We start from the raw sequence: 24,904 nt of genomic DNA, 5'->3' as shown, positions 1-24,904 counted from the left end.
GGCAGCTCGTGCTCTTTCCTGAGTGCTGGCTTTGCCTGGTGCTGCACTGGCCCTCCCTGAGTGCATCAGCCCAGCAAACAGCCCTTCCCTCCCCAGCCCCCTTCATGCGCTGACCTTGACCTGAATGAACACCATAATCCCTCTCAGCCATAAGCAACCGCACAGAGTGGCGGGTCACACAAGGATATGTTTCCCATCTCTGCTGCAGGTCACAGCTCACTGGGATGGTGCAGCTTGGGAAGGAAGAGCTGCTCACTATCCCTCTTCCCAACCCTTGGGTTCTTTTGGAGATGCCTGGTGATGTCTGCATCGCACACCTGATGTACTTCCCACAGCCACCAGTGCCAAAACCAGGGTGTATATGGGGTAGGGGACTGCCTCTTTAATTACATCCGAATAACAATTGTCCTCCAGCCCCCAGGAGCTGCTGAGTGAGCAAGTGATCCCTAAGCTGAGTTGCAGGGAATAGACACTGAACTGTTTGGCAGTTGCAATCAGAAGCCTTTTTTTCTTTCATTCTTTCTTTTTCTCCCCCCCAATGCTGGTCAGCAGCTGTGTTGTTTGTAAAATGAATGGAGGCCTTAATGAAGCAATAGATAGAAACAGTGAGAGCCTCTGTCTGCCTGTTACAAAGGGCTGAGGGGGAAGGGCTGATCTCTTAAAATACCCTGACATCCTTTCCCTCAGTTATTTAAACATTAGGCGCAGCAGCGATCAGCTATCAACATAGAGCCTATATTTGGCTCAGTGGAAACACTAAATCCACACATCAAACCAGCTGTTCATATATATACAGAGCGGGAGAGACTGTCAGTTCCAGTGAAATGGTGCAAATCAGTGCAAAATAGTGCAAAACCAAGCAGATAGCGTGTGAGAATGGAGAGGACCATGCTGCAATGAGACACTGCTCAGTGTGTTGTGTTGGTAGAAACAACAGCCCGCGTTACCTTGAGGACTGCAACAGATACTCTGCCCAAGATGCAGAAACAGACAGGAAGAGGATTCCAGCACTGGGCAGAAAAAATAAGCAGCTTTGCTACAAACTGTTTTCTCTCCAGCTCAGCCCATTGCTTGCAACACATGACATTAATCATAAACCCCAAAACACATCTAGGTTAAAGTTTCCAGCTGTTTAGTCTCTAGGGACTCTTAAAAGAGGGAAGCAGCATCCTTCAGCACAAAAGTCCTGCTGTGACAACATGGTATTGCCACATCCTCTCCCGCTCTGCTCCTCCTGCAAGGACAGGGAGGGGAAAAACCACATTGAAGTCCAGCCAGATTTTTGTACAGTAGATGTCAAGTCCCAGGCAGAGGTGGGAAGAACTCAGATTCCAGCAACAACAACATCCTTTCTGCTAGTGGTTTTAAGAGTGCCACTAAGCAAAGGTTTGGTATTGAGATACTTCAATGTGATCAGGAACCCTCTTGGCCCCATTTTGTCTCATACCACCCTTTATAACCCCAAAAGCATTGTAAGGGATGAAATGATTATTTTCTGGAAACCTCCCATTATCCAATTTGAATCTCCTCTGTGCCACAGGAGCTCCTTGCTCTATGATGGCCATTCATACCCTGAGAAAAAGGTGAAACCCCAGCTCATCTTTTCTGGTTTAGTGACACTACAGTATCCATGCTAATTCTGCCTGCAAGAATAACGCAGAACTCCAGTTTGCAAGATCTAAGAAGGGGTTTTAGAAAAAAAAAACAACTTTTTGTTTCTAACTTTTTATTTCTAATAAATTTGCCACTTTATAAATCTAACAAATTTCTGATAAATAATCTTCCATTTTTCAGTTCAGCACAAGTTAAGGCTGCCAGGAGACCACTACTGCAAGGAAAGGAGTCCTGACTCCTTGTAAAGGTAGGACACCACTCCTCTGTACTGCTCTCCAGCTTTTCTGCACAGGTACATGCTGTTCCTTGCCAAATGAATACTTTTTGGTACAAAGCTGACATTTAGAGTGGTCCTAGCAACTCCTAACAGCTCAGAAGTGCTCACAGATCCCTTTGTGCCACGAGAAGGCTTGGATGCATTCCTTCCCATTAAAGAAGAATAAACTGCCTAAGCTTGACAGGCTCACCATGGTGTCCTTGTAGAAGAAATGATGAGCCACTCTTAGCAAAGCAAGTAACTTTGCCCTTCTGTTGTAAGATGAGTTGGCACAGGTTCCTCCTGCTTTCACTGGCACTGCCTGTGGTTAATCAAATCAAGCCCTTTGCTGGTACTAGTCCAATCATGACTGCTGAATCATCATATCTAGAAGAACCTTGGCTCAGACATGCCAAATATTTGCTTTTGCCTCTTCCTATTGTCGGATTGTTTGAAATGCAGGAGGAAGGAGTAGCTGAAGCCAGGACACTGTAACACTTCATACTGAAGCAAGTTGGGGTTTATTTCTATAAGGAGTAGGCTGGAGTGAAAAAAACCACCCCAACCCTCTGAGCACAAAAGTAAGGAATAGCAGGCACATGAGCAAACAGAAAAAGATTCAATAGAAACAAAGGGGTAACAAGATGTGCTGGTTTTGGCTGGGATAATTTTCTTAATAGAAGCTTGTATGGGGCTGCTTTTTGGATTCGTGCTGGAAACGGTGCTGGTAACACAGGGATGTTTTCCTTACTGCTGAGCACAGTGCTTTCCTTAACAGAGAGTCAAGGCCTTTCCTGTTCCTCACACCATCCCACCAGGGAGCAGGCTATGGGTGCACAAGTTGCAGAGAGAAGACACAGCCAGAAGAGCTGATCCCAGGGATACTCCAGACCATAGAGACACATAATCAGCAATAAATGCTAGGGAAGAAGGAGGAAGGGAAGGATGTCCAGCATGATAGCATTTCTTTTCCTAAGTCACTGTGACACCCAATGGAGCCTTGTTATGCCAATGAGAAACAATGAATAAATTCCCCGTTCTGCTCTGCTTATGAATGCAGCTTTTGCTTCACCTATTAAAATGCCTTTATCTCAACCCACAAGTTTTCTCACTTTCACTCTTCTGAGAGGGGATTAAGTGAGCAGCTCTGTGGGGCTTAGTTATACAATCATAGAAGAGTTAGGGTTGGAAAGGACATTAGTATCATCCAGTTCCAAGCCCCCTGCCATGGGCAGGGACACCTCACACTAAACCATGTCACCCAAGGCTCTGTCCAACCTAGACTTGAACACCAACACCACTGGAGCATTCACAGCTTCTTTGGGCAACCCATTCCAGTGCCTCACCACATTTACAATGAAAAAGCTTCCTCCTTATATCCAATCTAAACTCCCCCTGTTTAAATTTCAACCCGTTACCCCTTGTCCTATTACTGCAGTCCCTGATGAAGAGTCCATCCCCAGCATCCCTGTAGGCCCCCTTCAGATACTGGAAGGCTGTTATGAGGTCTCCACGCAGCCTTCTCTTCTCCAGGCTGAACAGCCTCAACTTTCTCAGCCTGTCTTCACATGGGAGGTGCTCCAGTCCCCTGATCGTCCTGTGGCCTCCTCTGGACTTGTTCCAACAGTTCCATGTCCTTTTTACATTGAGGACACCAGAACTGCACAGTACTGCAAGTGAGGTCTCACGAGAGCAGAGTAGAGGGGCAGGATCACCTCCTATCTGCTGGTCATGCTCCTTTTGATGCAGCCCAGGATCAGTTGGTGTTGCTGGTTAGGGTTAAACCACAACACAATACACTTTTATACAGAGTATACTTGATTATTGTACTCCTAGGAAAACATTAAGACACCAGACATTGCAAAGTTACAAATTTATTTGTCTTGAAATAAATACAAATACTTCATTAAGAAACTTTTCTTGATAGACTTTACACAATAGCTTTATTCTTTCTGGAAATTGTCTGTTCTTCCCACAAGCTGTTATGGATATTCTACACAAGAGCTGAAGTTAGTCAATATAAAGTAACCTCGACTGCGTTCTTCTGAACAAGCAATCCCAAAAGTATTAACATTTGCTATTTAACTGCTCGGCATTTGAGTTTTTGTTTGTGTGAGGACTGCAATGCAGCAGGTATGCACTGGAGCGTGGGAAACCCTCTTCCACTACCTATGGAAGGACAACCTTAAGAACACCCAACTGTGAAAACCTGACTGGCAGAAAGGTATCAAGCTGCTAGCATCAAAGTAACCCAAGGAATCAGGAGACTGTATACAGAACAAGAAGCTCATTACATTTAGGCAATCATTAAACACTGTATTCCACAGATACAGTGCTGCCGCTCCACCACTTTGTGCAATGCACTCCTCAGCTCCAGTGAGATCTCAGAGTTACAAATTTAGTAATTAGTAGCAGTTGAATGTACAGTATCTAATTACACACCATCCCACAGTTATTCATCTCCTGACAAAGAACAGCTGGATCTGGCTTTGCTTAAGAATTCTGAATTCATCACAATTGTGCTGGACACAAAAACTTGAGCTGCAAAGATAAGAAACTGTCTGAAGGAAAAATCAAGCTGTTTCTGCTTTGTTGGCATGTACAGCTACCCTACTCGTTACAACTACAGCAGCTTTTGTGGTATGGTAACCCCTTTGGCCCAAGAACACAAACAGGAGATGCCACCTTGCTTATCAGATTTAAATCCTGTCCTCATTTGGCTAAGCATTTTTAGGGTCTAGGAGGGGGGGAAGAAAAGGAAGACTGGAACTAAATCTCAAAAAAGTGAAATAAAAAAAGCTTAGATTTAGTTCATCTCAAAGTCACATTAAATCACCTATTTTAGTAGTATATTATTGTACATAGGAAAACAGGCTTGAATGCTAAAGGAATTAGAAGGCCTATAAATGCATGATACATTAACTTCTCTATCATTTGAAGTCAAGCTATATACAATGAATTCAACTCCAGCTTCAACATGAGGCCATAACACATTTGTTTCATCTCCTTTTTTAAAAGCCATCCATAATAGTGATTTTTTTTCTTCCTCTCCCCCTCTTTGAAACTCATCTCAAATTGTGCCAGTTTACTTCAAGAGAATAAGAGATAAAGGGACATGTAACAGCTTTGATTTTAAAAGGAGGGTATTAAGCAAGTCTGGTTTGACTCTGAAGTGTTTACAACCACATCAGCTTTTGGCAAGTATCCTTTAGAATTTGGCATCCATTGAAGGAGGGCACAATAGCAGCAACTGTCTGAGTTAGAAGAATAACGACAGAGCAAATGAGATGCTTCTTTTCTTTGGTCCCTGTCAGACCCTGCTGAACAGAGTTCAGCCTACAGAATAGCTTGAGATTAATACCAGTTATGTTTTCGTGATACACAGGGGGCATCCATTACTTTTTCCACACTGTGACCAGTTTCAACCTCCCACAGCCATCTAACAGGACACTTCCATGGACTTGGGGCCTGATTGTTCAGCATTGCTTGCAGAGTTCGGCGTCAGCTCGATGCGTGTGTCTGTGTGGGAGCGGTTCCTGGCACCATCCCCAGTGTGGGATCGGCTCCTTGTTCCCTCCCCAGTGTGAGACCGGCTCCGTGTGCCTTCTCCTGTGTGAGACCGGCTCCTCTGTCCTTCCAAAGAGGTTACGCTGGAGCCAGAAGCGGTGCGGGACCTCATCAGCCTGGTCATGCTAGCAGAGGGGACTAGAAGAACAGTCTTTCATTAACACATTGCCTCATGGGTTTGGAAGGAAGCCCTTGCCTTCCCCTCCAGCCTTAACCACCACTGGAGAAGCCTTCATGGTTGAATATAAAATTTCATGGTGGCTTCACGTACCATCACTGCTCCAGGCATACAGTTAAGAAGCCCAAGTTACTAAAGCATAATTAGTGGCCAGGGCTGAAGGATTCAAGACAAATGAATGTCTTGCATGTTGCTGTGGCTGCAACAATCCAGAAGAAAACTAAAGACACTCATCAGACCTCCCATTACTTTCATATGCTTTAACTTTACTGGCAGCCCATTCTGGGAATGCATCTACACAAGAGCAGTCATTAGAAGCACATTCATGAAGGACAAACAGCTACAAGCAAACAAGTGTATCAACTAATGAGGTTTCAAATGTTATGTTCAGTATATGAACCAAACCCTTTGATGCAATGATGAGACACTACTACAATATCAGCCTTCAAAATATCAAGAAGGAAATTGTGGGTTTAAGATGTCTACAAAGGTCTCTACTATGTAGTAACATTATTTGGTCTGAAAACCCTTTGCTCGAACACCACATGTGTTTTTTCCCCTTGCAAATGCATATCCATCTAGGAAAAGATGACACATTTAGCATCAGAAGACTCTCTGGGTGCTTAGATGTCCAATGAACTATGATAGCCAGATGAATGACTCCACAATAAAAACAATACTTACTGTATCCCATTCCCTGAACAAAGTATTTGAAAGCTTCTGCAAGCTTGGCAGGCTGCAAAAAAAAAAGAGTATTATTGTCATTAACTTGGTGAGCACCAAGTACATTATAATATTATAGATGCCATAGATGCCCTGTCTTAACAGGGACATCTTAAATATTCTCTGGGTTCTAATGAACATATGAAAATTTCATTGATGTGAGAGAATTCCACCATTCCCCTCCCTAGTCCCTCCCCTGCCCCATTACTGTACCAAATGGACACGTGCATTTGAGAATGAGATTTCCAGAGAAGTAATTACAAGTGATCTAAGCCTGGCCCAAGGTTTGCTCATGCTGTTAGTGGTGAGGTAAGTGACCTAAAGTAAAATGACTTCTATAAAGGGCACAAATTCAGCTGGTCAGAGATGATAGTTACATTTAGAGGGGAAAAAAACTCAGCAGAAAGATGTAAGCACAACTAACTAAGACTGACATTCTTGCAACAAGGCACTCACTATTTTTTCTCTGCTGCTGACAGAGTGGCCAAATAAGTCTCACAATCTCAATCAATATTGCCTGTACTTTTGGCATAACTCTATCTGAATCAGTGCAAAGATGGACTCAGTACATATTGCTTCTGTTACACAATGTGGCTTTTAAAAAGCTCTCCCTCCCCCGTTGGAGCACACGCTATCTGTACAAGAACTTCTCAGCATGGGTAATTACAAGTTCTTTTCTTTTTTCCTTAAGTTCATGAACACCACATTATGTTCCTTAGAAATCTATCTAGATGGTACATCACAAACTACAGCTGGTTTACAGGACAGCTCTTTTAGTGAAGCAACACTCGAGCATAGGTAAGTTTTAACTTTCCCAGCCTGCTTGTATTAGCAGACTTGGAATTTATGCCTGAGTACATTTCAGAAGCTCCAGTTCATTCTCATTCAAGCCAAGTCAGTGTATGCAAGAACACAGCATTGTTATTTCTTGCCTCCCACTTTCCTGATCTATACTATAAATAGTCTTATTTGGGCTATCTTTCTAAAACACTACTGCTCCAGCCTTAACCCATGTTATCTTAGTAGACAGGCATAAAATAATACCTCTGCATTCCCACATCAGACCTTTACTTGGTTAAGATGTAATTAATGGAAATAATATCCCCTCCCAATCTTAACTTTATGCCTCATTCTCTTTAAAGAAAAAAGAAAGCTCAGATGACCGACTGACATCATTACTCGTGAAATCATAACCATCCTTTTGGCTGACATTTGGGAACAGAAAGTACCCTACAAGAAAACACCCATTTGTTGCAGTCTGACATGCTGCAGAACAGGATTAGTAGGAATTACATCCAAATCCTACCTGGGAAACTTGAGGGAGCCCACCGCAGTCAGCCATCTGAAACAGGGATGAGAACAGCCAGTTAGCATAATACCAAAGGAACTCATTTATGCTCAAGATATATTAAAATGACCGGTTTAGCTATTTAGCAGAAAAAAAACCATTTCCTTTTGTTGTGTAACATGTAGATGCACACATTGAAGTAAGCAGTTAAATGTTTATAAAAGCTACAACTGCACCAGAAAACCCTGAAGTGTTCTGATCCTCAGGCAAAGCAAATAAATACCTTTTGCTAGGCAGTGATCACTAGTTTCTTAGAAAGCATCCTATTAGCCCTTGTTGCAAGCTCAGCTCTGAACTACAATTACGTGACTTGGTATTGACCTGACTAACTAACAGGGGAGGGAGAACAAACACCTAAGTCACAGAGGTGAAAGGGAGAAAGGATTTGCTGAGATTGTGGCTGGCAAGCATCAGCCTGACTTGCCAAGGGAAGCAGGGAAAGTTAGAAAAGCTATCTTGAGTGCATGCAATATTTTTGGAGCACTTCACTTTTCCTGCCACTCCACCCCTCGAAGTCAACCCAACAAAAACAGGGCTGTTCCAAGCTGAAAACAGTCAGGTTGTAAATGACAGGAAACCCCAAATCCTATCTAGGATTAGTTAGAAGCAAAGCAGGCCTGTAGTAGGATCCAGTATCAGCTGTATCCCTGGACTGAGCAAAGGCTGGCCATTGACAAAGGATTTGAAACAGTGACAGGCTTTTCCTTAGGGTGAGTCTGTTATGCCCACACAGTAGGTCATCAGTGTAAATCCTCAGTGTTAGGAGGGAAAAGCATTTCTAAAAATAACTGTTTATTATAATTTTCACTGACCAGCTCAATAAAGTGATGCAGTAAAAGTTCCCAGCAGAAGCATGACCAAACTTGTTTCCATTTGCTTGCCACTACACTCATTCCATTTTATTTCATCAGTAACAAGCTGAAGATTGCACCCATACTCTGAATGCCAAAGTCTTTGCACAATGTTGTACTGTTTGGAAGTGTATTTTATCAAGTTTTTGTAAAAGAATCATAGAATAATTAGGGTTGGAAAGGACCTTAAGATCATCCAGTTCCAACCCCCCTGCCATGGGCAGGGACACCTCACACTAGTAAGATGTCCTGGACTGTGCCCAGGCAGGATGGCAAAACTATGGGTGATGGATCAGCTCTCTATTCATCCAACATTACTACTGAGGGACAGGCAAGCACAGGAATGCAACGAGCTGGTTTGCACTTCCACTCTGCTGATGGCTTTTTCAAATCTTTCAGATTACCTTGAGATCAACTTTGTCAGCTCTAGTTAAATTCATTATGGGTATGTGAAATACTGAGCATTTTAAGTCTCACCCGTACTGGTTTAAAATGGAGGAGCTGAGAAATTCCCTGTTATGAACCTTGACAAGAAGCTTCTAGTCTCATTTATCCCACTAAAACACTCTAAACCCTGACAGAACTGCCTTTCCACATCACTAGATTCTCACCATTGACAGTGCTGTAGCATATTGCTCTTGTTCTGCTTTTTAAGTTAATCCAGCTGATTTTAAATCAGGGTAACATTTATTGAAATGAATAAACCAAAGCCAACACTTCTATTATTACCTTCAGAAGTGTGGTCCTTGTTGGGTCCAGCTTTGCGTTGCATTCAACCTGTATTAAAGAACAGCAGCATAGGCATTATACACAAGATTCTAATTATGAACTACTGGATAAAAACAGATTAAATATCTTGTTTTCTAGCTTAATACAGATGAAATTGATTATCCTAGGCTTCTTTATAAAGACTTTATGTATACATATACACATCTTTAAACCCAAGTAGGGCAGTTCACATTTCCATGTACAAACAAACCCATTAGTTAGGAACTGGGGATTTTTTCTATCTGTTTCTGTGACTCCAGTGGCAACAAGTGTTGTTTATCTTGTGATCTGGGGTCATCTGGTAGCATCCCAAGTGGTGAGCAGCCATATGGCCACAGGCCAGCAGACTGGTCATGCCCATTAAAGTCATCCAGTCATCTGGGGCAAGTTATAATGGTCACAAAAAGAAGCTCTTCACTTCCATAGTGACCCAGGCATTGCTCCAACACCACAGATCAAACTGAAACACCAGCAGCAGATTCCTCTTGAAAGGAAAATATTTGCGGTTCACTGTAACTGCTGTGGTGATTGTTCCTAATGCAGGATCTATTAAATAACGGTGCACAGACAGAGAGGATAAACAGCAAGGAATTAATGGCAGCTGTCCCATGGTCTGGAAGAGGACAGCCAGCTGGGCTGGATTGATGGTTTGAGGTACACACCACAGCATCCACTGCCGGGGAGCTGTCGCCAACCACCAGGAGAACAGGGCATCTGCAAGGAAGCACATGGAAGCAGTATTATTGCTGTGATTCAACCTGGAATTGCCCTAAGCTGCATTTTATGTCACCGGGAGGATGAGAAGGTTAACTGTATGAAAGTGATTTGCTTTGTATTCCAGACACCTTAAATATACATTAAATTCTCCATATTAGCTCCACATCTGTTGACATGCATTGATATCTTGCCTGAGAAGCTGTCCCTTTCCCCATACCTTGTACCAATCAGTCCTTTCCAGGGCTCTTATGCCCAGTTTTATATGAAACTGAATGCAGGAATCAGCATTAAAGTCTCATCCCTACCTCCCCAGGCCCCTGGGATCCAGCTGCTGGACCCATCCATTTTATTTCAACCAGATTGACAGAGGAGCAGTCTCAAAGTCTCCTGTGTGTAAACATCAGCAGCTGAGCAGCAAATGACTCAACTGTTATGTTGCACAAACTGCAGTGTAAGTGAAAAGCCATTAGCAGAAGATCTGCCAGATAGTAATTCTCATGCCTGCTCTATCTTTCTGAATGTTTTTATTTGGGTTTTTTAAAGTAGTTTTGGGTTCTGGGTTTTTTGGCTATATAGGCACAGCTCAAGTGCCTTCAGACCTACCATTTCCATTAAGTTCAACACATTTCTGGATGAAGCCAAGTACATCTGCATTACAAATACTGACTCTAAGTTTGCAGATACACTGTGACAGAAGCTACTTAGCTTTCCATTTCAGCTAATATGATTGTGAAGTTTGAGGCAGGTAAATCTTCCTAATGGTGGTCCCTGACCTGCAGCAGTATCTCCTACATGAAGTTACATAACCCTTTCCTAGCATGCAGGCCCATTCAGCTACAGCTCTACAATGCATATGCAATACACTCACTGATCATAACTCTTAGTTAACATCACATACAGGTGAACTGATAGCAGATAAAATACTTACTGAAGGGTGACAACATTTATTCCAGGAACAGGACGTTCAATCTCTAGGTCTCGCCGACTGAAAGAAACAGAGAGAACAGAGGCTCTTTATACACTGAAATTCTAGATATTTTCATATTATTCTAGTTTAGAGAGAGCACATACATTCACATATGTTAATTTAATCTGATACATGTTGTGACCTCCACAACTGATGGGGAACCACTCTTAGAATGAAGTATCAATGTCTTAGTCCAGTCCCAATGTACCCAGTTTTCTCCCCAGAGATGCATAAAGTCCTTCTCCTGCAAGCAAACCACTTGAGATCCTTGAAGGCATTGTCAAGCAGAACTTTATACTGGGGGAACATAGGTAACTTCACCACACAAGTAACACTAAGCTCTAAGAGAAGTCAGGTAAATGCATTTACCTGTTGTAAGAGTTGACAAAGAGATGCAGGTTGGTTTGATTCATGTCATTAATAATATGCTGACGGTAAGTATGGATCAGGTCATGGTTGCTGTGAATCTCTTCCTACAGTGGAGACAGAACAGTTCAGAATAGGGGCTATTTTTTGAAAGGATCTGAAGACATGGCACAGCAGTCATGTATCATATCTATACAGCAAGAGTGCACCTTTAGAGACAGGACAACTTCTAACACCCAGTGGTATCACTCAGGATTAATATTAGCCTCCAACTGCAGTACCACACTTTTGCTTTAAAGCTTCAATATGTTGTAATGTCAAGATCTTAAGATTTCAAAACATGCAGTTGTAGTGCAGATGGTTACAGTCAGAGAAGTGTGAGGTTTTCAAACAAAATGAGTCAGAGTAAGAAGCTCAATAGATGTTTCCAGGGTAAAGCAGATGTTGAAAGCTTGCAAACACATGTAATGTGGAACTCAATTTCACAATAGTAAATAACTGAGCTTCAAGGACTTCAATCACATTTTCAAACAGTTTGGTTCTAAAGTCTTTATAGATTAATTCCCTATTCTGCTGGAATGGAGTTTTCCATTGCATTTACTGACAGTTTCAAGCACAGCAAAATAGCCTCAGTATAGAACCTTCCATTAAAGTAGGCTTGAACCAAAGCACACCATTAGTACTAATAACTAGCTTTCTCAGTGTTACAAGCACATTACGGTCAGAACATGAGCACATATGATGCTTACACCTATGTTTAAGTGTTGGCTATCTACAGATGGACAACCTAATAGGAATGCCATCACTGAGATGCACTTAAGTAATCAGGACACAGCATGCCCCAAGGCAAAATAGCACTTCCAAAATACTTGGAGCACAAGTTAAGCTGTGATATAGGATTCATACTTCATACTTTGTTGTTTAAGTGAAGGTTTTTCCCCTCCTCCCAGCCCCAGGAGGTACATACATATGACCAAATCAGAGCAATCTTTTGAACATCCTTACCTTTCCAAAAAGATGTGAAATGACCATGTCTGGTAAAGCATTTGTCCAACCTGAAATCTGAACAGCAAGATTATTTAAGTATGTGATGTTAAGACAGTCTCTGAATAACTGATATCGTTCAATCACCCCTCAGTAGACCAAGGGATGTTTCTCTGCTGTCCTTATATGTACCACATCCTGGATTGGTATTTTTTCCCCTGAAGTCACCTAAAACCCATTAGTTATATAGGGGCATGCTACCAGTGGCATAGGTGTACACCTGGAATCACTCCCTGCAAGAACAACAAGCAAGCCAGCCAGATGGGTGTCATTTCACCTCACTGCCCAATCTCCTCCCTAACAACTCACACTGACAATGCATTTTCAGTACCTAAAGCTCATGCACCAGAGTATGTGCTCTTGCTTTGTAAGGACACAGGGCACCTACTGTATTCCTAAAGTCAAGAATACTTAAAAGAGATGGAAAGCAGAGGCACTGAAATGGAAGAATTTAATTATGGTGAGGCACTGGGTGAGATAATCAAAATGGGTCAATGAGACTGCTACATCTCAGTGTAGGTGAGTTATTAAACACACTTCTAGATGAAATTCACCAAAATAAACTGGTATGCAAAGTTATTTCTTAAAAAAATAATAACTAAGCCTTTAAAGAACATTACATCCCTATTTCTTTTAGTATTATAAGGTTGTCATTCCATTTAATGTCACCCTAGACACTTACAGGGGGTTGTCTACATGTACTTAAAAGACACACTCATTTCTGTACTTCTCAGTGTTTATATCAAAACCATGACCCTGAATGATACAAAGTGGCTTCCATCAGCTTACCCTGAAAAATGTCTTAACAGGTTAAATGTGAGTGACATGTAATGTAGCATTTATACTTATATATACTGGCTCCAGGAAGATTGTTGAGACCAGTTCTCAGCATCTCTTTCCCCACATTGAAATCTCTTACAACTACAAAAATCATACAGTTAACAGGAGCTTCTTTATACGTGAACTTTCACTTATAATTCAGGCTGTATGGACATTCTGTCCACAGTTACTGTAGCTAATGACCTTTTCTGAGGCTTTTTGACATCCAAGACTCAGCTAGATGACTGAAACCTACAAGATGTTGTTCTAAACATTTTTCTGTGCTCTAGTTCCCATTTTGGACTGTGCTAGTTAACAAGCCATGGACAAGAAAGAACTGAATGTTCCACTATGCTTGGAGTTTACTTGCAAGTAAGTTGTTTCCAGAACTACCCAGTGTACAGGTTAAACTACATTTTCCCCAGCAGTTACTACCTTTTCAGAGCTGCTATACCCATTGTACCACGGGTGTCTCTTTCACAAAGTACTTATTTTTACCACTAGCTCTGCAGTAGGTATGTTTGCTAATGAAAGAATAAACCCCAAAGGAATTCAGCTTGGGATAGTTTGTGTCTGCAGCTACGTCTTAACACACAAGCTTGCCCATGCTTGGCAGGCTCATAGAATGATTTATTCTCCTAGCTTAAAAATGTTTACCTTCGTTGCTGCCCAGTCCATCCAACCTTCAGCACAAGGGTTTACGTTAATGAGAACTAATCCCTCCACCATCTCCGCGTGGTTTAACTGCGACAGAAAAGAGAGATTTAAGATTCATCGCATATCCTTTGACAGTCAGCATAAAACCTAAATTAGCAAATTATCTCCTGGGGTCTGGTTTGATCTTGCACAAAACAAGCATATGTATGGAAAGAAAAGATTTTTCATTAAAGCAATTCAGCTGAGCAGCTGGAGAACATTAAGGCTTAACTTCTTCTCCACCCTCAGTTTAAATAGAGAACTCCCATTAAAAAAACCTTCTGCAAATTAACTGGGTAGAGCCCAGGCCTTAAAATGGAAAAAATCTAGGTCTTCTGGCTTAGCTATCCCGCAGATTGTGGTATTTCACTTAAAAGCCTGACTGCTTACTTAAATGGGCACGGCAGAGCAGGAATTCTCTGTGCACACTACAGGGGAGGCAACGTGTCAGGGAAATCGGGTTTGAGGCTTCAAGAAAGCTCCATAAAACTTACAGCAAATCTGGTTAAGATGTAAGCACCGGCTCCAGTTCCCATTCCTATAACTGTCTTCAGCCTGCACAGCAATAAACCAGAAGAGACAAATGACTAAGAGCACCAAAAATAAACCCATATCAGCAGCTCTCCTCTCTCACATGCCATTGGGTATCTATAGAAGGATGGGCTGTATCTCAGGTGCACCACAGACCCTCAGCAGTGCCACCAGCCCCACTAAGGAACTTGATGCAGCAGCTAGTTTGTTTTCAGTGGGTTTACAGGACACTGGTCCTCACACAGTGCAGGGCAGCAGCAATTCTCCCTTATCTTTAGGTAAATACACTCAGCAACCATAGCATTGTTCTGATCCTGACGGAAAAGGTCACTGTCAGAAAATCTTACAAGATACAGTCCTAAATCTGCAACCTAAATACAAAGCTCCCCCTCTCCCAGCTCCCCTTCTATCCAGCTGGGACACTGATTCCTCTAACAGGGGGCTGGCAGGGAAACCTCTCCTGCTATCCAGCCACTGCAATGATTCAGTTTAAACTTCATAACCAAACAGGGCAGAGACAAACCAAATATTTGCATTAACTGAAACTGGGTTTAAAGCATCGCCTTCAAGGTCTTAGAAAATACATGGAAGGGAAGACTAGACAAAACCACTCAGAAAAACAGGTTATACAATGCTTTTAGGAGAACACCTGAAGACAGTTTTCATTCTCATTAGAAATACTAAATCAAGGCTTTGTGAATACACTGCAGTTTAATTGATTTTCAAGGTAATGACATTATGGTAGCAGGGATTTTTTCACTGCAAGAGCAGAATCGACAGCCCTGTGCCTTACATTGGGTGTTTCAAAACCACATCTCTTTAGTAAGGTAAACTGGGCTGAGTTAACAGCCAGTTACAGCTGGACAACTGGGGTGCTGGTCTGAGACTAAAACCCCCACATGCAGTCCAGACTGTTTTATACGTCTGCCTAACCCTGAATGCTGGATTTTCTCTGTTTGGTCTGAAAACCCCTTGGATGTGCCCACCTGAACTCTTCATTGTGTGCCCACCTGGAGCACTCGGTGAAGGTACCTTTGCAGCTACAGCTCCAAGGGACATCACACACCATAACTTGTTGCAGATAGAGAGAGGAACACTGCCACAAGGTCCTTCAACATCAGCACCCTGACATCTGCACTTGGTAGAAGAGGCTTGAGGAGGTCAAGCTGACCCCCTCAGACACTCAAGCCATGCAAACAAAGCAGTGCCTTCAGATGAGACCATGTTTGTTTTGTCCTGTTAACCACACAGGAAACATGGGCTGTTACAGTGGGAAGCACAGATTGTCTGTGCCCTGCCCCTGTGAGGCTGATGCATAGAAAATACTGGAGGAAGCCCCTAAATTAGGCACATGGGATTTCACTCCAAGTTGCTTCCTGTTTAAAAAATAAACCGACATTTCAAAAAAGGCCAAAATATAAGCTCTGTCAGAAACAGGCAAAATGATCTATCTATAGCAGAGGAATTAAAAGCCAAACAACAACTTTAGTTCTAGGAAACATAATGCCAGAGAGACAGACAGGAGCTTCAGGGACTCTGCCCTGCTCTTATGGTGTGCCACATAGAGCGAAGAATGAGGGAAATAAGTAAATAACTCAGTACTCACCCAAACTGTTTCAGGATTCCAGGGAGCATTTCAGCCAGCTGATCCATGGAGGGATACACGTACCTACAACAAATGTGTTTGTGGCATTAACACACCACTTCCAGTAGAGTAGGCTGGTATGTTTAGAGACACAGCGGTCACTGTAGATTTAATACCGAATGTGCTCATTACAAGATTATTGACTGTATGAGCTGAATTGAAATCAATAGCAAGCACAAGTAAGTAATTTAGCACAAACAGGGGTGCAATCTATATGGTACTCCATGAGTTACAGGATGATCGATGTCTGGTCTGGCTGAGAGCCATACAGACCACAGTGAATCTCTTCCAAGAAAAGTTAACACTTTTGAACTTAAGAGGTGAGTTTCCAACCACATTCAGCACATTTATACTTTGGGTCCACCCCAAAAAAGTTTCCCTGTGTCACAGAATCACAGGCTTCAGCAAGCAGATCTAGATCTTTGGCAAATAGTTTGCATGTATGTTTTCATGGGCTCAAAAATTACCATAAGATAGGTGAGAATAGATTAGTATAGATGAAAAAAATGAAGGCAGGAAGGGCTATGAAGCTGAGGAAGTTCAATAAAACCAGCTGTCAGCTCCTGGTCTTCTGCAGAGCTGAAACAAAGTCTTTAGGGAAGGAAATTATGAGCACAATCTCAACTAAGAACATGGGGGAAAAAAATCCACCCAAAGTGGCTGGAGAACATCTGCTTAGGATGGATCTAAATCTCGGCTTCCCATCAAGGCTATACTTAGTGATTCTCTGGTTTATTCTCCAAAATTAAACCAAACTTAAAATCCCAAATCACTGCAAATCTAATTTAAAGTTATTTTCTTAGATTTTTCTTGTTAGAAACCTAAGCCTTATAGAATCATAGAATAGTTTAGATTGGAAGGGACCTTCAAACATCATCTAGTCCAACTTCCCTACAACAAGCCTTATGACAAAGGCTAGTGTCAGCACAGCTATAATTTTAAACCTGAGCATGCTGGTTTCACAGTTGGAGGGCTAGGAGGGGTAATACAGCTTCTTGTGCTGTCATCATGATGCTTTTAGGCAGTGGTCTTTACTAGCATAGATCATGATGGCTGCCTTGTGCAGCTGACAACTCAGAAGTGTTAAGTCTTGTTCAGGACATGAAGGTTAAGGCACTTAAAAGCTTGTGATTCAAACAAATACAAAGGGGGCAGGAGGGGACTGAAATGTCATTATAGGCTGCTCTCAGACAACTGAGCCATTGCAATTAGCACTAGCTGAGAATCTGGCCCATTGTGACCTCCTCAGCATCAGAGCAGCTTAACAATTCAGAAGGGAAATCGACTGGCTCATGCAATGAGCATACATATAAGCTCCTTAATACCTAGTTCTTATAGAACAACTAGTTCCTTTCCTTGTACCCTCCCCTTGACATCTTGGCTGCTCCCTTTCTCAACCAAGCTTATTCCTATCCCTGGGGCATCTTAAGGCAAACCTGTGACATTTGATCTAAATGGGATATGGACTTTGGCAAAGACTGCTCATGGCACACAAGATTTCCAAGCATTAGAGCATCATACATGATACACATACAGGAGTACACAGCTATCTATGATATTCTGGGGGGTACATCATTGTCCAGCAACTTGAATTTTCCAGATAGGTTATCAAGTCTACATATCAAGGTCTACCATGCTGCCATTCCACAAAAACTATGGATTTAGGAAGGACATTGCATAGTGGCTAATGCCTATCTAACAATTTAGCTCCATATTTGTGTTGAGGATCACTGCAAAACAAGGTAACTCGATATTTAAATTGACAGATGCAGACATCTGTCAAGGAACTGCTCCATAAGCAGTGTAGTTAAAGATAAAACACAAAATTACAGCCCCAAAGTCTATCACAAAATGACACAACACAGAGCTCTCAGAGCTCCAGTACCTTAGAAAGAGTGTCAGGACTGAAGTTCAAAAGCCAACTACTGTGTTTGCTGCAAGTGCTTTTAATTCAACTGCCAACCAAGACTCTTTCAGCAGAGAGGATAATTCTGAATGCAAGAGCTGTTTCCCTGACGACTCACCCGGCTTGGAAAGACGGCGCTCCATCCTGCTGACCTGGGGCATCCACATGGCACACAGCAAAATGCTGGGTGATTTCCTGCATATCCTCAAAGTTGAAGAGAGGATTGAAGCAAGTTTTATCTTGACAAGAAAATAAGGAATAATTATGCTGAGAGGAAATGGTAAATTTGCAGCTGTAATAAAATCATTTATTAACATGTCCTGCAGGTTAATGAACAGTTGGTTCAATTGGGTGAGCTATATTATAGCCTGGGAAAACTGGTGGCCTAAGGAGGAAAGACCAGCAAAGCCTTGTAACAAGAAAACCTGTGCCAGCTTGCTGTAATTCCTTTAAGTAAAACCCCTGCACAGCTTCTTCATCACAGCCAGGTAAGGTTTATCCATGTTACTTTGGTACCTGCCAGAAGTATTTGCTTCGTACCTCAAAATGTCAGAAAACTATTCTTCATGCAAAGCTAATACACTAATAAAATGCAGCCAGGAGTGTTCAACACAGGTTTTGGCTTAAAGTTATGCATTTACTTGTCCAGTCATTTTTCTTTGGACTGTGTCAAAACAGATGGAGGAAAAAGGTATCCAAGAGCGTGACTTGTGCTTTTGCCCGACTATTACATGAGAAACATTACATGATCAGCTGCTGCAGGCAGCTTAAGACAAAAGCATCCTTCTGGGACACTCAGTGCTGCAGGCTCCCAAATTTGAGGTGATTTGATTTCTGCAGTATTAATGTGGGGAGAGGGTTAGCCTATCTTCCTCCTGGAGCTGAAAGCATGAATTCTGTAGCTCCAGCTTTGAGATGTCTAGAAAACAGTTCAATATTCTATGTGGGTTTCTGCATGTCTTCATAGTACAACATACAAGCACAATAACTGCAGAACACAAAACATTTAGCTAAAAATCAGCTTTAGGGGCATATGTAAGTTTGGGAAAAGGTTTTTCCCTTTCAAAGGGAGAGAAAGGTTTATTAACCATGAAGATACACTTTGAATGAGAGTTTATTCTTTCTACAGTTAAAGATAGGATCCTGATTAAGCTCTGCCCCAATACACTGAAAAGCCAAAATAAAGGCAGTTCCACAAAAAACAGCCAAGAAAGCAGATTTTTCTTATGTGTAATATCTGCCCCCCCAGCACTAACCAGATTTTAAAGATCTCCAGGTGTTTTTAAATATAAATATTGACAACTGATCAAGAAACAGTAAATCGTGTGAAGTACACAGTACTGGTGAAAAGAGAAATTGGAGCAAATCTGGCTGTATTTGAGCAAATCAGGTCACTGTATTCTTGGATTTGACACATAAAAGACCTTTCAAAGTTGTTTTCTTAATACTGGCTAAGGACACAACGCTAGCACTCATCATCCTGCTTTGACATGCAATTCATATAAACCCATAGCAGCATAAGGCTGGTTATCAGACAGGAACTTAAGGCAAAGCACCAGCAATGTTATTTTCAGTCATGCCAGCAATACACTGTCAGCCACCCCTAAAAATATGTTTACAAGCTTTCTACATGGTCACTATGAGCTAGGAGAAATTTTTTGCTCTTTTAAATGAAATATTCCATTTACTTTGTGAGGATAAAAAAATACCTGAGAATTAAACTTGTCCTAAGGGCAGAATTAGGTGCCATCTAACAGTCTGCAATGCACATAAACAAGGACCTGGGAAAGGCTTCCTAACCATCACAGCATCCACACCTTTGATTACAACAATAGTGTAAAGTTAACAGGCCATACCCATGCTATTTAGAAGTCTACTTACGGTTCAGCCCGATGTCATGGTATGTGAGGATAGCTGGACGGTTCCCTCTTGGGGTCCCACACATGGTGACATGGACCGAGCCATGGACAGTCTCCACATCTTGCTCCTGACAAAGAAGAGGAGGAACTGTCAGGGGCATGTCCATGTTGCAGCAGAGCTCTGACCAAGGACAGGTTCTGCCCCATCCCAGTGTTCACTGTAGCCCAGGGGTATCTGTAATTCCAATGCAAACACACCCTGTTCTCTCCCACATTGTAAATTTGGCCTTCACCCACTCCAGTCCACAGGCAACCACAGAAGCACTTAAGTTGCTTGCTCTAACCAAACACTGAGGGAATAGTTAAATAGGTTTTAACCTCATTAAAAGGCAGCATAAGGAAAAAGAAAAAAGTAAGCCATTTGGTGCAATGACACCTAAAATAACAAGTTGGCAACTGTAACTGTTGACATTTGCGGAAGTACAGTTTGCCGTGATAAAATACTTCTGTTTCTAGGAAGAAGACTCAGCAAATTACAATTCCCCAAAGAAAGCAGTATCAAGTGGTCTGTATTCACCATAAAGACTTATCACACTGTAGGGCCTTGTGATTTTAGTAGTCTTCCTCAATAAACACAACAGCCACATGTGTTAGTTCTATGGCTTGCTATGTATAGACCTGAGCATAAACCCAGCTGTCTAAGGTCTACTATAGAGCAGCAGATCCTCAACACTGTGGTGTTGAGAAATCTGATAAACATTAAGCAGCATCCTGCTATTATGTGACATAACAGGGGTTTGTACTATTAAATGAACTTCAAGCTATGGACACCTTTAATACCAAATCAATGCCCCTGAATATCATCTTTTAGGTATTGGATGTCTATGTACCTAGATGTTGCTTAGGTCATACTAACATCCACAACATACAGAAGAGTTTTGTGTTTCTTTTGCACTTGAACCTCAGATGGGTATAAGCAATTTATTATTTTGCCAACATATATAAAGGTAATCACAAAACAACAGCTATTTATGACACTTGTTTACAGTACTATTACGCTCACATAACAGTCAAGACAATACATAGTTAGAAGCCAGGCTTAGCATTTCACTGGAATACTTCCTTTATTGTACAAGACAGATACCCTGCTGCAGGGCTTGCTTGATTTCTCCATGCAGTAATGCCCAGAGACAAAGCCCAAGTTAAATTCAGATCTATTAGAAATTATGCTGCAGAAATCAGAAGTGTATGAACTCTGAACACTGTTACAGGGCAAAACCCAAAAGCTCTTCAGAGATCTGAAGCAGTCATTTGGTCTAAATATCAGCTCCTTAATTTAATACATACACCACACATTTTGTCAAAAATAAGAATGCTGGGCAACACTGTTCCCCAAGTCACCCATTTTCCTTGCAATTACACACTTACATCAGTTTTAAATTACAATTACAGCAATGGATCAAAATCCATCCCCTCCTTGTACACTGGGAGAGCTGAGCATTGCTGCTATCTGAACTACACTCCATTGAAACACTAGCTTTCAGCTTTTTCAACTCCTTAGAGATTCATTCCTCTGCATACTCACTGCATTATATAGCATGTAAGCTGTATCTTCTGTATCCAGCACCATCTTTAGACAAAACAGGGTGATAGATCCAGCAATTCAGAGGACAGTAGATGGTTTCTACTTTGTCCAAGTAGGAAATTGGGTTATATGGACAAGCTGCTACCCTACACAGGCTTATGACTCCCATAATACCCAGACAGAAAAAAGAAAACAGACTAATTCATAAGAATGTCATTCTTAAATAAGATTAAGCCAGGTCTGTCCAGGAGACACACTCAGAGCTCAGAGATCAAAGAAGAGCTAAGTTTTCACTGAACAAGGTACAAAGTGCCAAATTTCAAACCTGAGAATTAGAACAGTCTTTTCTGTTGCTGTTTCAATCAGGTTTTGACATGTTTAGCTTAATTTCATTAACGTTTTATCATTTCAAATGCAAAAACATACCAGACTTATTCTGAATTAAATCAAAAGCCTGTTCTTTCCTAAAAACAGGATTAAAAGTTTCTGGTAAGAAGACAAAAGACTTAAAAAAATTAGGGTAAGTCAGAATGATTCTGCACAACAACAAAAATGAGGACTTCAAATGTCTGAAATCTAGTATTATCCAAATTAGACAAGCAACATTATATATATTCCTAAATCAGTCATACTAATACCACTAAGTTTCATTTTTGGCAGAAAATATGGTACTGGTGGTATATTTATCATACAATACTCCAGAAGATATTTGCTGTAGCAATAAATAGCAACTAATACTAACAGCAATTAATATTTTCCACATTGTACCTTCCTTCTGTACTTAGATAATTTTCAATATAAAGTGTGACAATAGGTAGTTTGGCAGCCTTAACACCAGTAATGACAGTAAACAATATTGTGTAACACACCTCTTAATGAACATGCTATATAGAAATCATTTAGTCCTCAGCTGAAGACTAACAGGCATTTTGCGTCATCACATTATTATTGCTAGATCCTTCCAGTAACACCACTGAAAGCCTAGAATAGGTTTTCTTAGGAGGGAACCCACCTTTCAAGATTTGGGATCTTCCTCCTTTGTGCATGAAAGGGGAAAATATCTCCTCATGGTAGATAAAGACAAACCCTTGGACCTGAACATCCCACTGACATCCACAGCTAATTCTTCTGGAACTAGAAACCACAGTCTAGTTCATACTCAGTGTCAAGTAAAAACAGTTCAGAGAAGACAGGCGACCATACTCTTAATTACTGGCATAAATCACAGTTTAACAATTGGCTTAAATCCTCATTATCTTCACAGTACAGCTCCCCTAGTTCTAGAAGGTTGTGCTATTTTTCATTAGCGTGAATTCTATACAGTGAATACCCAAAAGGTTCTCCTAAAATACCCCAATCAGTTCAAACCAGTTTATTCAGTGACAAACCAACAACTTCACATCCCTATTGATCCTATTAAAGATCAAGAGATTTGTCTACGTGATGTAGAGATGGATGTTTTCAAAACACAGAGCACTAAAAACAGATGGCAGCACAACCCAATCAACATTGACATTATAGTAAGAGGCTCTTCACCAACTGATTTGTATTAAAACACTATCTTGGAAAAAAATCCAAGGTACACTAATCCGATATAAGGATAAAGACAAACACACCATCTGTTCACATCTCTCACTTTAACAGAGGTGCTGTCATCTTCATGCCCTAAAAGTACACACACAAATACTTTCAGTACATGCAATTTAAGAGATACTGAGTTTGAAGGAGCTGATCTGTGCTAAAGTAGATTTTATTTTGGGGCCAAGTGACCTTTTTTGATGTTTTGGTGTAAGGTTAGGAGAGGGAGCCAGTGTCTAAGTCAGTAACATGCGAAAGCCTGTTTATTCTTTTTCCTCTCTACCCTGGCTAAGGATTACATGGATTGAGGAATATCTTTATTAATAAGCTGTTTTCTGAAGTATGGAAATTGCAACCAAAGCACTTTAGATATCTAAAACCAAAAATACACACACTGCATATTTGGCTAAAAACTGCCATAATTTATATTTTACTTAAAATACGGCATTCCATCAAGATTACTTTAAAACTTTCAGATATACTGAATCCTTCATTATCATCTCATCCTTCTATTTTAACTTCTATTATGCCTTTTAAACATACCTCCCTTGACTCAGAACTGAGGGAAAAGCTTCAAAGCTTTAAAAGAGGATTTAAATAGCTTTTAAACTGCTAGGAGACACAATATTTTATATTTGTATTACTCAAGAAATTTAATACAGCAATACCTACACATGCTATTTTTCTCCTTCCCCCCCAATATCTTAAAGAATTAATATATTTGAGCTTTTACTATGATATTGTAATGCTGGGTTTCAAATCCCCTTTTCCCTGAAGCTATTGAGCATTTTTCCTATAGCTTTTCATGCTCTAAAATAGCTATTTCAGTTCATCTCATGTGTTTCTAAAACCCCAATGCCCATCTTTCCAGATATTTTTTTCATTTTATCTTTTTTTCTGTTTTGGTTTTGTTTGCTTAGTTTTCTGTATTAAATTAGCAATATTTAATAAACAGTTTCCCAGTTCAGGTAGTCAGTTAATTACAGTAACAGTATATTAATATGCATCATGATTTTAGATGTAAATGTCCATGACTGCTAAGGTGGAAGCCAGTAACAAAACTTTCATGCAGGAACTGAAGCAGATCACTGCAATAGTTCTGCCCAGGAATTCTTCCTATCCCTTTTAGCACTGGGTCATACTGTCCTGCAAAACCACAAACCCACAATCACCTCCATCCCTTTCCTTCAGAGACGTGAAAGGATGAGGAAATCCATGTAACACATTGCAACACTCCAAACAGCATCCACCGACACCAGCAGGAAACCCAGCTCATTGCACCATGAGGACCAGCTGATTTCTTTCCCTTCACAGACAGAAGGAGGGGAAGCAGAAACGCCTCTTGCATGCCAGTGGGTACAGATGGCTATAAGCCATGAATTCCAAGGGAAAAACTCACCTCTGCCACCTACAGCTGCCACACAACTTAAGAAGTCTGCTTAGTTATTGGGAAAAGCAGCATCCTGATGGCTGCTCACTTCTTAAACACTAAGCTAAGAGAACATCCACCATGTCAAACAGCCAGGTCTCCATTGGCTCCAATGCTGCCAAGCTAGAGAATAGGCAAATACATCAAACTGGAAATACAATTAAAATGCCTTTGGCATTAAGCCAACCTAAAGCAGCACAGGGCACACTGCCCTGTTCCAGTTTATTAATTGTGCTAAAGCAGGTTTGCCCAGGAACATTCCACTTCTTGGAAGGCAGGGGACCTTCACTTGAGTTTTCAGGTGGGTGCCACAGACAGACATACAGATAGTGCTGTCTAAAGGTAGTTCAGAGCTGTCAGTTCTTCCATCTCTTCTCTTGGCCAATCCCTGGTAACTTCATGAAAGCTTTTGTTCAGAGAATAACCACATACATGTCTTGCAATGTGTGCTTTCAGA

General features: G+C 41.3%; 1 protein-coding gene across 1 annotated transcript in view; it reads right to left on the bottom strand.

Moving 5' to 3' along the window:
• Nucleotides 1–3,728: 3,728 nt before the first annotated feature.
• Nucleotides 3,729–24,904, bottom strand: part of NDRG1 (N-myc downstream regulated 1) — a 38,970-nt gene continuing 17,794 nt past the window's right edge. Inside the window, exons 4-16 of the mRNA XM_005143813.4 lie at nt 19,878–19,983; nt 18,115–18,235; nt 16,052–16,114; nt 14,409–14,469; nt 13,876–13,962; nt 12,361–12,417; nt 11,359–11,462; nt 10,951–11,007; nt 9,968–10,019; nt 9,267–9,314; nt 7,645–7,680; nt 6,300–6,351; nt 3,729–5,575 (exon numbers count right to left, since the gene is read on the bottom strand). Coding sequence (XP_005143870.1) covers nt 5,310–5,575; nt 6,300–6,351; nt 7,645–7,680; nt 9,267–9,314; nt 9,968–10,019; nt 10,951–11,007; nt 11,359–11,462; nt 12,361–12,417; nt 13,876–13,962; nt 14,409–14,469; nt 16,052–16,114; nt 18,115–18,235; nt 19,878–19,983 — 1,110 coding nt within the window. The 3' untranslated portion in view covers nt 3,729–5,309. The remainder of the gene's footprint in view (nt 5,576–6,299; nt 6,352–7,644; nt 7,681–9,266; nt 9,315–9,967; nt 10,020–10,950; nt 11,008–11,358; nt 11,463–12,360; nt 12,418–13,875; nt 13,963–14,408; nt 14,470–16,051; nt 16,115–18,114; nt 18,236–19,877; nt 19,984–24,904) is intronic.

The sequence above is a fragment of the Melopsittacus undulatus genome, chromosome 1, assembly GCF_012275295.1.
Source record: "Melopsittacus undulatus isolate bMelUnd1 chromosome 1, bMelUnd1.mat.Z, whole genome shotgun sequence".
Taxonomy (NCBI): domain Eukaryota; kingdom Metazoa; phylum Chordata; class Aves; order Psittaciformes; family Psittaculidae; genus Melopsittacus; species Melopsittacus undulatus.
This window is presented reverse-complemented; position numbering and strand designations above follow the sequence as displayed.